This window comes from Hetaerina americana, unplaced genomic scaffold (assembly GCF_022747635.1).
Source record: "Hetaerina americana unplaced genomic scaffold, ioHetAmer1.1.p SCAF_2, whole genome shotgun sequence".
NCBI classification, from domain to species: Eukaryota; Metazoa; Arthropoda; class Insecta; order Odonata; family Calopterygidae; genus Hetaerina; species Hetaerina americana.
In genome coordinates this window covers 62020545-62033848 of record NW_027286763.1, presented here as the reverse complement: position 1 = coordinate 62033848, position 13304 = coordinate 62020545, and the positions used below count along the sequence as shown (strand labels likewise).

At 31.3% G+C, this 13304-nt stretch overlaps 1 protein-coding gene across 2 annotated transcripts in view; it reads left to right on the top strand.

Moving 5' to 3' along the window:
- LOC139687540 (potassium voltage-gated channel subfamily KQT member 1-like) overlaps positions 1–13304 on the top strand; it is a 219209-nt gene that overhangs the window by 180726 nt on the left and 25179 nt on the right. For both annotated transcript variants that reach the window (XM_071584751.1, XM_071584750.1), the window contains 2 exons: positions 6362–6432; positions 10968–11095. In XM_071584751.1, coding sequence (XP_071440852.1) covers positions 6362–6432; positions 10968–11095 — 199 coding nt within the window. The remainder of the gene's footprint in view (positions 1–6361; positions 6433–10967; positions 11096–13304) is intronic.

Genomic DNA, 13304 nt, shown 5'->3' with positions numbered 1-13304 from the left:
TTTTTAGGCACCGTTTCCCTTTGATCCCCGAAATGTTCACCATCACCTCGACGTGTACTCTGGTGAATCACCATTCTCTTTCACTCTCCTTCCCCTCTTCCTCATTCCCTACGCTTCCATATCCAATACTTTCTTATTTTCTTTCCACATCCAGACTAAAATCCTCTTTTTCCTCTCCATTTCCCTTCCGAATATTCTCTTTTTCATATTTCCCTTCATGTTCATATTCTCATGTTTAAAATTGAGGACTTTACAAATGCTTCCACAGCTCTATAGTTTTCGCTAGGCCGGAGTTGATTATTTAGAGATGTTAACGCTTCGGATTTTAGGGAATACCTTAAATAATTTTGCAACGTGAGAATGAAGGAGTGAAGAAAGTCCGTTTCTTACGCTCGTTATTTCCACAACTTACAACATATTTTCTCCTCTCATCTTTTCATTAGTAAGTTTCCTTTCCATTTACCTCTTCTTTGTTAATTTTTTCCTCCTTGTCTCTTCCTCGTCTATCCTTTAGCTTCCTCCTTCTCCCCTCCCCTCTCATCGTTCACTGTTTGCTCTTTCCGTGTCGCTCACCACCTCCGTGTTTTCCTTAATATCCTAGCTGCAAACCCTTCCCTACCCCTTCAAACTCTCCCCCGATCCGTTATTCTTCACTTCAGTATTTTATGCTCCCACTCCAACTCCTTTGATCCTCCCTATCCCCCCCATTTTTCTTTCCTCCCCTCCACTTCCGTCTTCCATCTCCCCGCTACTCCCTCTAGTAACATTCTCTCCCCCCTCCCCAGTATTCCACGCCTTCTGATCCCCTTGTCCGCATCTCTACTTGTTCTTTAATTCAAAGAGCTCCCTCCCGCCTCCCACCACTAGGCTTTTTATTTATCAAAGGAGACTTCTTTCACCCCAGCCCGCTTACGCTCCTCCCCACCCCCCCTCCCTCGCCCTCGCATAAGCGCACGCGTCCGCTGTAAAGAGTCGCCCGCGATTCGGATTTGGCGTGGAACTCTGTCCGGAATTAGCCGTAGCATTCTGTATGCCGAGGGCCAGGGCGCCGTGATACGGCGTCCGATCGTTTGGCTATAGTTACGATATGCGCTGCGGTAATCCCGGCGATCCCGTGTACTACGGATTCTACTCCTCTCTCTCTCTCGCAACAAATCAGGCGATGGTCCAGTCGAAAATACTTCTCTCGTGCATTGGTAATACTAGTAGTCTGCATCATAAACCTGAAATAGCATCCCGCTAATCCTTCATTCTGAAATGCGTATGTGTGCGCGTAATGAAATACCTTTGCAAACTGTGCACATAGAGAGCGAATTCAACAGATTTGTTTACCGTTTCCTAATCTTCCAAAAGCATTGGGCCATATTTTTGTGATGCAATCGTCATATACAAACTTTTTCAACGGTATAGAAACAGAAAACGATTAATAAAGGCAATGCTCCATCGCCACTCAGACTGCATCACTACATGTTTTCCTTACTATATTTGCAATTTGTTTACCAAATTTTGCAAGTCTTTGATGGGTAGTCACTTTTGAGTAATTTATGATCGATTTCCACGGAGAAATCAGTAAGCATTTGACCAGTCGGATCAGTTTTTTACCTTCAAGACTTATTTTCTATAGGAAAATATTTGCGCATTTGTGCAAAAAAAACGTTCTTCGGATAATTCAAAATGCATTAAATTTTCACAATCGTTAGGGAATATTAATTTTCAGCGAAACGAACGGATCATGACAATAATATGATAGCTAAAAGTACTTCTTCGTAATTTTTATATTGGTCATAATTATAAAAATCAAGGAGAATTTCTGGATTGTTCTTCTCATAACGCATGATAATGACTGTAATGTATCGTCGTGTTTTATTTCAAAAGAGGATATTTAAAGGTTTTTCAGTTTTAATATTTATGTGCTATTCTGAATTATTCTCATTAGCAAAATTGTTCACCCTGCATATGGTATGCCTTTGAGGTAAAATGAGTCAATCTCCAGGGTAAATAGCACTATCACGTTCTTCTACGAATTGATTTTCCTAAGACTTTCCTATTCACCCTAATCATATGGCGTATCAAAAAATTTAAATTGTTATGGACAACCTCACGACACAAGATTTTGAAAAATATTCATGTTTATATACTTTTTAATTATAAATGACTGACTTATGGAATAATAATGGCTTCTGATGGAGATGAAATCCATAATCTCAATTAAATCAATTTTATAATAATCTTTTAATGTAATCCAGGTTTTAATCGAATTACTATAACCATATTCCCCTGTCTGCTGATAATATCTCCAAGAGTCTATCAAACCACATGAATTTGTGTCATGTAGATTACAACTAGACATAAGCAATATTCAAAAGTTGATGGTAAATATATATATATATATATATATATATATATATATATATATATATATATATATGTTTTATTAAGTTGAACTTTAGCATAAGTATTACCCTTAAGTTTATTGTACACTGCATCAAAATTCTATTGAAAGTGATCATTAGTTTGTAGGTTGACTGCAATTCCTAAAAAACAGCACATTTATCATATTAATTTAATCATGATGAAGGAACTGAAATGTTACACTTCCTCTGCTACAGTATATCTCTGTTCTCATAGATAGAATTCTTTTATTATATTATATAATTGAAACATGGTCACTTGCCTTTTATGATTCACTATCTAGATATTCAGTAAGACCTAAAAAATACAAAAAAATTGAAATTTCTGAGATGTTGTGGATCAGCAGCAAAATATCAATGCCATGTACATCATAACTTGATGATCCATTATCTCTTGAATTCTGCCAGAAACTCAAGAATTAAAGCGCCAAGTGGTCAACTCCAACTCCTCCACCCTAATTCTCACCGCTAAAAATGGCTCTTCTCCTTCAGTTCAAACTTCTCAATTTAGAAATCTCTTTTTATCAAAAGAAGAAACTCATTCCCATTCTTGGACAATCCTTTTCACATGAGACTTTCCATGCTGGAATCCATTGAATTCCCGGTGCCATCCCACTGGAACCTCCTCTAGAGTAGGTAGAGGACCACAATGATGAGATGACTTCCCAAAAGAACGACAGTCTGTCTTTCATTTTTTCTCCCTCAACTACTTTGCTATCAAATTTCTGAAGTCTTCCCTTTGCTTTACATCAGTGGCTCCAAACATTTTATGCTGCAAAGGGAATTTCTGTGGGTCAGGTAGTAAAGAAAAAAAACAAATAAATCTTTAGCAGGAACAAGAAATAAAAATACAAAATATTCTATTGATGATAATATTTCTTTTTTATTATTGTGGTAAGTTACTCATTAATAGTCACAATGAATAAGTTGATAATTTGTTTACGTTTTGAATGAATAACTCAATTAAAGTAGACATTTATGAAATCTTTCTTGTTATATTTTTTGCAACTGGGAATGCACATATGTATGAAGATACAAAATCCTGGGAGTAGTTAAAATTTCTTTTCCTTTTTTTCTCATTTAAAACATTTGAATCACAGAGCAAATGAGAGTTTGACAATTTTGTCTGGTGGAAAGTGGAATTCCTATACTAATTTATGCCCTCTTCAATGGCTGAAAGATTACTTGCACCGCTTACCAACTTCTTAGATTCTATTCACTGAAGGAGGCAAATTTCCTTCCTATTCTCACCAGGGTCTAAATATTGGTGCTTTGCATTGCCTCTTCAATTACTGTGCATCATTCCCTGAATTCTTCTATTAAATTCTTCTATTGAAATAGCTTCTATTGAGTGACCCTGTGACTCCTTTTGCTATGATTAGGTACCTAATAAGTATCCATCATGCATTGATCTTTTTGTACTCTTTTTCTTTTATTTATTACCCCAATAATATTTTCCTTTTTTGCATCACAGACTATAATCACTTTTTATGATGAAATAGTTCAGAACACCTCCTCGAATACAAAGCTATTTTGTGAATTGATAATCATATCCTTGTCAGGAGAGTGGTCCTCAGACTAAAATTAACATTGATCACATTTCATATCCTCTTATGAGATTAATCCTGTCACTAATGCTGATAAATTTCATTGTTACCTCAGCCATCTTTGCACTGACCCCTTACAGCACTTGCTCCTCATTCTTCATGAAATGTTAGCATATTTCCTTCCCATCCAGATATGGGAATTTTCAAAGAAGTTATAAGCTAAGATTAATAAATAACAAAATTTTTAAATTATTTCATATAAACTGATTTAAATTTATTTAAACATTTTTCGGTAATCTCTCAATGATTAAAATCTTACCAGTGCACTCCATGGGTTTATACTTTAATTTGAATACCACCATTTTGCTCTAAGTTAATTTGAAAATAGAGAAATATTAAGGCTTTAAACAGTGTAATGGCATATTAAAAGTATGCTAGACATATATGGAGGGTATTCCTCTGGAAATTTCAACTTCCTTGTCTTAGTATTTCTGGATAAGGTGCTTACTTATTGTTAGGTATATCACCTAACAATAATTTTATTTCATGTTGACCAAAAAAATTTATGAATACTTTTTTACAGTTTTATGGGTCCTAAATCATTAATTATAATCTCTCAGTGCTGTTTTTTCTTAGAAAGACAGGAAAAAACAATTTATAAATTTAAAAAAAGTCCTTGCCTGAATCCCATAAATATGTAACTGAAAGATTTTATGTTTTGGTGGATTGAAATGTCCAGTGTGTGATTCCATGTCTGCAAAATTTCAATAAACAACTCTTAATTCATATAAATATAGCCATGAATATTTTGATTAATTTTCTGTTCCTTTTCTTCCCTGGACTGCTTTTGAAGTGTATTCAATAATTTGCTTTTTTAACTCAAAACTTTACTAGGCAATACAATAGAATCCTTAAATGCAATTACACTCTATTTCATATGCTAATACTCAGGTTAGGTTAAGTGAATAACAAGGTATATTTTTCCAATTCTCTAAACAGCAAGAACTCCTTTGCTTCTTTCATTCCTTTTAAATGAGAGTAATAATTTCAATCTCCTTTTAAATGATTTAAAAACATTTTGTTTTCTCTATTTTTCTTTTGATTATGTCATACCATTTCTTTTTCTAAAGTCCCAAAAAGTTATGCCTTAACTTTATTCTGTGATGAAAGATTCCATTTATTTTCTCTATTAATTTCACTTTCTACTCATAGGTGAATCTTAATGAGATGATAGCTTTATTTTCTAAATGTAGAGATTAAAAAAAAACTGAAATCTACTTGCATAATAATTTCTCTCAAACATTTTTCATTCGGATACATTATATATTCTTCAGTAAAACTAAAGTCAAAATTATAGCTATTTTTGAAGTTAATGGAGGTTCTGCTCAACAAGAAATTTGCAAATTAAAAAATAAAAGCTCACTTCATTTTAAACCTGTTAAGAAAGTCTTAATCACATTCAAAAATGTGTGATGGAATGTCGATGATACCAATGAATTTTTCATCCCTTGTGGATATAATATATAGAGAATGGTAAATTTATCCCTATTCCACTGAACGGCAGTTCCATTCCCATCAGTTACTTGGCTTTGAGGTGTCATGAATTTAAAAACTGATACTTGGGAAGTTCTCTTACTTGTCTCTATCAAGGTACATAAATGTCTTCCTTCATCTGTGGCACTGTCATAAGTCATTCACCGGGTTGTGCAACTAAAGTGGCCATATATATTGAATCTAATGTTCAAGTACCTTTCCAGGCTGAAAGCCTGAGATAAATTCATTTCTATGAAAAAAATGTGAAAATAGTGATTTATTTCTATCCCCGAATTAACTTGTTGAATAGAAATGCTATTTAAAGAAATTAAAATTTTTGCACATTATGAATAATATTACCATTTCTTTCCTAAATTGACCATTAAGTTTCATGGGCCATACAAAGAACAAGGCATTGGTCTTTAGTTGCACAACTCTAGTCTGATTTTTTTCTCGCACTGTAATTCACTATAGACTTTGTCCTGTTATATCTAAGCATGATTTTTTTCCAATTCTCAATGGGAAGCATGATTTACGCACCAAAAATGGGTAGTTGACTTTAGTGAGCTTTTAAGTGGTTGCTTTGTGTTTGCACAGCATATTGTGCCTTGTCTGTGTTAATAAAATTCAGTTTCATTAATCCTTCAAACTTCTGAATTTAAGTTATGTTAAAAAAATTGATAACTATACCATGAAAGAGGATACTTTTCATAATTTGCCAATTGTAAAAAAATATTGAAAATCCATTAATTTGCTCAAAATTTACACTAATTCAAATTATTTTATTATTTATGTGTTTTGTGATTATAACCTGAAAATATTGGTGACTGAATTTAATGGGTATTCAAATGCTCTTTTATTTTCTTTCAGATGAAGAAGATGAACCACGGTGTGTCCAGCTCACAAATCAGCACAAAGGGGCAATACGAGCGATAAGAAAGGTAAGCTCTTAACAGTTCAATGAAGTTATTTTTTTATTCTTGCATTGATAATGAATTTTACAAAATAATCTACTTCTTTCAAAAATCATGATTAATAATTTCATCCAATAGTGGTAGCCTGCATTTAGTAAGCATCAGGAACATGATGGAGAGATAAATAATGATTGCGTTTATTAAAGTAATCATTTTGGAGAATTAATTTGGAGGAATGCTGCCTTCCAAGAATTTTTTCATGATTGGAGCAGCATCATAATATCTCAACTTGCATTTTATTAATAATCAAACTTTCAAGTCAATTTCAGTCATTTTAAGAAAAATACCATCAAAAAGCTTGCTCTCCAGGGGATGAAAACCATGAAAATTTGTACTTTAAAATTGTTCTTAAGGCATTGAATAATGAAATGCACAGTTTCATTTTATTTTGATACCTTTGATTGGTCATGACTGCTTTGCCAGAATATACGTGACTGATATTATATAGTGCCAAACACACAAAGTAGTAAATACTAGAGCATATACTCTTTAATATGACCACTAGTACTCTCACATGCAGTGCTAAATTAGAAAATGATATGTAGTCACAGCTTTACCCTATCAAATTCAAGAGTGATCATTATGTACTTTAACAGTTTGTCAGTATGTGTGCATGTTGGGTGACAATTTCTATCAAGCCATTAGTGACAATGGATAAATCCCCTCTATCATCTTATTGTTGGATAGCAGTACGAGCTTCATTCTAAATAATGAATTCATGAAATATTGAATTGATGTAAAGATATAACTGCTTCAAAGGCAATTATCTTGAACCAAGGCTCATCCCGTGATTTAAGTAACCTTGAGTTTCATGGATAGAATGCATTTCTACAAATTTATAAGTTCTTCATTATTTTACAGTAGCATTCTTAGCCTCTCAAATCCATCTTTTATAAATTCATATAGACCCATTATGTTGTGTAATTGCAGTTTCCCTACAATCTAAGGGTAAATACAACCCACATATGAATGGTGAATAAACATGTCACATGCCTTAAACTTAGCCTAATATCTTTATGTTCAATTAGAGTATTATTATACTACCTGGAAATTCATAATATATTGCATTTTAGTAACCTTTGTATAAATTAGATTTGCACAGATAAATTATAATGGATGCTTAAAGGATATTATTATATTTAGTTAGATTTCAAATGAGCTTTTACAAATACAATAAAAATTAGTGTGCTTGGCTTCAAGTAACCCGTTTAACATGATTAACAAATATGATCATATCTTTCACAAATTAGGATTACCCAACTTTTTCAAAAATGTATACTATATCTATTTTTAGTATTTAGCTATAGTTTTGTAACACAATATTTGGTCTTAGATGATGTTCATGCAAAGCATATAGCTTAAATTTCCTAGCTAGATTGTGAACAATTTTTTATTCTAATCAACACTAATTTAGATTTACTAGTTCTCTTAGTTAAAAGTAATTATCATTATTTCTAGGAATCAAGAAAATATTCAAGTAATGATAATAAATATATATATAAATATTATATATATATATATATATATATATATATATATATATATATATATATATATATATATATATATATATATATATATATATATATATATATATATATAATGTATTTATGCTTATTTATTTATTTATACATTAAGTGTTTCTGTGCTGTGTACAATTCCATGCTTCCAAGTTATATTTATAAAGTAATAATTCATTTCCCACAAAACACTCAAGTTATATTATCTCTAGACTTCGAGTGGTCTTTCTCTGTCATAAAATAGGTAAAAATCAAACATTTGTATTGTTGGAATCATACACGTTCAATACTATGCAAACTGATAATCAGCAAAAAATTCAAGTTTCATGTCACTTTAAATGGCAAAAATTAGATTGGTCTGGTGCTCTGAAGAGATTATATCACTAATTTTATATTCATGGAATTGTAAAACCTTGAAAATTTTAATAACACCTTGTTTTTTCTTCTAGCTTCAAAAATTGTATTCTTCCATTAGAATTGGAAGCCAACTGCATTGTTGAAGGAACATCAAATCATTAAAAAATCATGGTTAAAATATTTCCAATTTTTTAAACTTTCCAATATTTTTATTATCCAGGCACTAATGTTGGCATGTGGAGTGCAGTAAAACATGAATAACATAATGAACTTTGAATGCATTGTCGTTTTCCTTCATTGTCTCTCCTCTTCTTCATCTTTCCCCTAGATGAAATACTTTGTAGCAAGACGAAAGTTTAAAGAGGCCTTGAAACCATATGATGTGAAAGATGTCATCGAACAGTATTCTGCTGGCCACGTCGACCTGCTCAGTCGAGTTAAGAGCTTGCAGGCGAGGTACTCAAATGGTTAAATTAGCCTCAAATTTCAAAATGTTTCTTCTTTGTGTTAACATAAGAAAGCATAAGTTTAGCATTATTCCCTATTCTTATTTGGTATAGTCCATAGTGATAATTTAAATTTATTTCCTCCAAGATATTTTAAATTTCATAAAATGAATATCATTAAATTTGCCATTAGAGAAAAGGATGTACCAATACAAACTTAGGCTAAAGTAGTTATGCTATCAATTTTTTTCTATAACTTCCTTGTAAAATCAATTAAATAACATATTTTCATAAGACATTTGAAAACCCATGTCATGTTCAATGTTGTTAAATAGAATGAAGCTTTGAGATATCCAACATTAAGCAGAGCTAGTGTTTTTATATGGCTTCATCAGTATGAAATTAATGAATATAAATTTAAAGCATCATTTTCCAATTTAACACTAACATGATACAAAAATTTATCAAAAAATTTTCTATTTATTTCTATACTAATTGTCAGCATCAGAAGAATAATTAAAACAACTAAAATTTAATTTTGTGTGCATTGAAAAGTTAAGATCATATCTTCTTTAATCTGTAATTTCTCAAGACTATCTTTTCTAATTTATGTTAATTTTTTTGAGTTGTCATTAATTATTTACAGCTCTTTGGAATGGATTTGAATATTTAACACTCCGTTCATAGTTTTTTGTTTATTAGCAGCAACTTATTTCTTTAAACGTTTCATTTTATTTTAATTCACCATCATGTCTTAATAAGAATGAATCAGCTCCCATGAAATGTTGCAGCTATTAGCTGAAGAACTTTTAGCTAGTAACATTGGCTGTACAATATTATTTAATGATGTTCATTAACCTATATTTAATTGATGTGTATGAAATGCCTGATACTATATCATTCTTCCATTTCCTATTTTTTCCTATTGCATTGCTGATCTATTTATCCTGACATTCTCATTATTACTTCGTCATGCATAGGTTCTTATTTACTAATTATGTCTTCTAGAATTCGAGGAGTGTAATGTAACGCTCTTACTTTTGCAAATAGCTATGATTTGCAATGTCTGGTGTGAAACTTTCTTTGACCTGGAATTGAGGGTTATTTCTGATATTATGACCCTTTTTTTTAACAGTTTTATCAAAAATAACACTGATATGCTGCCACTGTCTTTACTTTTACTAGCTGCAGTTTTACCAGAGAAACTGAATGCCTATTCATTCTGCCTCTCTTTGCACTTCTTTCGACTTGGTAGGTGGATGGAATGAAGATTTTGTAGGATAGACATCTTTCATTTACTTATTTCACTGTATTTCATTAGTTTGCTGTGAGAACTACTCCAGAATGATCTGTTTAATTGTATGTCTTGATGCTCAGTTTATTTCCTTTACATGTTAGTTATGTATTACTTTTGATGATTGTCAGTATATAAGAAAAACCCCTCTACTCTATGTTGGCTTTGGTACCTGTCTGGTCTGATTATGTCCCTCATGAGATTATCTCTACTTTCTCAATTTTCTTTCCTAGCACACTAACTACTCTTTTTGCCTACTGCATAACACATTGATGTTCCAAGAATAAGTGTTTTATTAATTTTAATATACACCCTTGTTATATTTATCAAAACACTGAAAGGTAATATTTATTGATACTTGTAAAATAAATGAAACATAATGAGCATGTTTTCTTCTAAACAGCATTAGAAGTGTCAGAGAATGTGGCCAAGAGAAGGTTTATGCGTTTCTGCAAAATCAGTAGATATAGTTACAGCGCAAATTTGCACATAGAGAAATTTAGAAAAGATTTTCAAAATATCTTCTGGACGTTTTCAAATTTTATGAAACTAAAAATGGGAATTTTCAAGGAAATATGACAAGAATCACATAGTAATGAAATTCATATGCCTTAACTTGCCTTTGCATAAAAAAATTTACCTTAATGCAAATTTAGAATTCTAGAAAGGAGTAAAGTTTCTGATGGTTTCTAAATTATTTTTGCCATCTCCCAGTACATTTACCATTTTCTGAGTTTCAGGGTGAAAATGCCCAATTTATATTTTGAAACATCTTTCATCCATCTTTTGAGATCCATCTCATCAATCACTTCCCACTCAGACTTATCTTCTTTATCATTTCTATTCTCCCACTGCCTTCTCTTCTTTCTCCTCTTACTTCTGTAGCTCAAATATTTTGTGGCTAGAAAGAAATTTAGGGAAGCCCTAAAGCCATATGATGTTAAGGACGTGATTGAACAATACTCATCGGGGCATGCAGACCTCCTGAACCGGGTCAAAAATATGCAGTTCAGGTGGGTGCCCCTTACATGCATGTAGCATCAAGGATATGAGCCATGTATGCTTTTTGCCTGCCTGTGCCAAAGCCTACCAAGGAAACACATGCCTGCTGTATGCCAAAATTAACTTTTTATCCAATACTAATTAATATCTCACAGTTTAAACCATAGTTTTAATGACATGAATGATATTCTCTGGCCATTGATCTGCAAATGTTATTGGTGCACAATTTGCAAAGGGGTGTTTAATACCTTGACATTTTCATTAAAAGAAAATTTAAATGCATGTAAACTATGGCGGAGTTCATTTAGACTCTTCCAGGAATTACAATTTTGTATACTTTTCCTATGTAATGGAATAATTGGCATAAAACTGGAAAAAAGTAAATAAAATAGTAAAATTATTCTTGATTATATTTTCTATTCACCATAACTGTTTCTCATTCCTATATTTTAGTGTTTGCAATTTATTCAAATTTTCTTACTTTTTTTATAATGAGAATTTTAATTTTTAAACATTTTAGAGTATTTCACATTTTCTCCTTCCTTTCAATCCTACTGATGAAGATATTAAGATTTATAATAGTAAAATACAAATTTTGACTATTGGTTTAATTAATTTATATGTTTTCATTGGAAACCTGGTATCTTGTTTGCAATTTGTTTTGCACCATGCTGTATTTGATATTAAATGTTCATCTTTCATCCTTTTTTCTTTTCTTCTGTTGGCATTTATATTCATATCAACCTTTTTCACTTGATTACCTTTATCAAGATATTTAATTTAACAGCATGGCTAAAGAGAGCCATAATCTATTCCAATTGCACACTGCGCAATTAAACCAGTTCAACAAAGCCCCCCAAGTAGTCTCATCATCTATTAAATTATCTAAAGTAAGAAGGTTGTCATTGGCTTAAATGATGACAACTGTTTCCTATCATCATATTGGCATTTGGTTAAGATGTTCTATACCAATGTGCATACTTTGGTATGTTTCATCAGTGCCATACTTTGTTCTACAGGCCAACAGTATAGTAAACTTACTTAAAAAAGCTTCCCATGGGATCTTACCATGAATACCACCAAATGGTTTTACAGCATCAAAGAGATGCTTAGTTATCATTATTCGAGCTTTACTTAATTTCCATACAGATATGAATAAATATTAAGGATCATAGGAAGAATTGCTTAACTTACCATGGAAACCCCTCTATTTAGTTTTCTAGCATATTTATATTTTACCCTAGCCATAAAAGTCATTATTTGACACTATGGTGAGGATTTTATTTTATTTATTGCCAGTCATAACTCTCTTTGAGATCATTCTATGAGGTAAACAAGGGTTATGTTCATTTCATAGACTGCAAGTATGAATGTATCAAAAAAAAAAAGCATACCACAATACTTATTGGCCCTCAGAGATGTTATCATTAATCAGCAAATAATTATACATTTTAATTTAGAATACCTATTTAATCATCAGTTTGGGTGATAAATAGGCATTATGATTTCTGAAACCCAAGTATCTAATTACTCATCAGTATATTCTATAAAAAATGTTCTTCTCTCCGTGTATAATAATGAGGATGTATATACATATATATATCTATATTTGTATATATATATATATATATATATATATATATATATATATATATATATATATATATATATATATATATATATTGTATATATGAGTATATATATATATATATATATATATATATATATATATATATATATATATATATGAATAAATTATTTCTTTAAAGTCTAATTCTCTATAAATGCAGAAATCCTTAGCCAATATCACAAAATTTTTAGTGTTATACTAACTGAACACTTTAGGGTTAGTAAAAGTTGTTTATAATGAATTTGTCTTCATCTGCTGTCCATCTGTTGCATCTTCCAAATTTCCACACAAAATGTTAGTGATAATATTGTTAGGTTTTTAATTTTAATACGTAGTTGCTCATGAGATTATTAGCTACCCAACTACTAAAAAATTGCATATCCCTGTATTGAAATGTGTGGATTTATTAGAAAAAATTTTCCTTGAAAATATGAAAGTTATCCTGTATAGTGACTGGTAAGAGTTACAATTTAGAAGAAATAATGTTTCTTATATCTCTCTCTCTTGGTTTAACATCTTTTATATTGACTAAACCAAGTTTTTATTTACGGAGAAAGATACAGTCTGGACTGACAGTATCATTGTTAAAA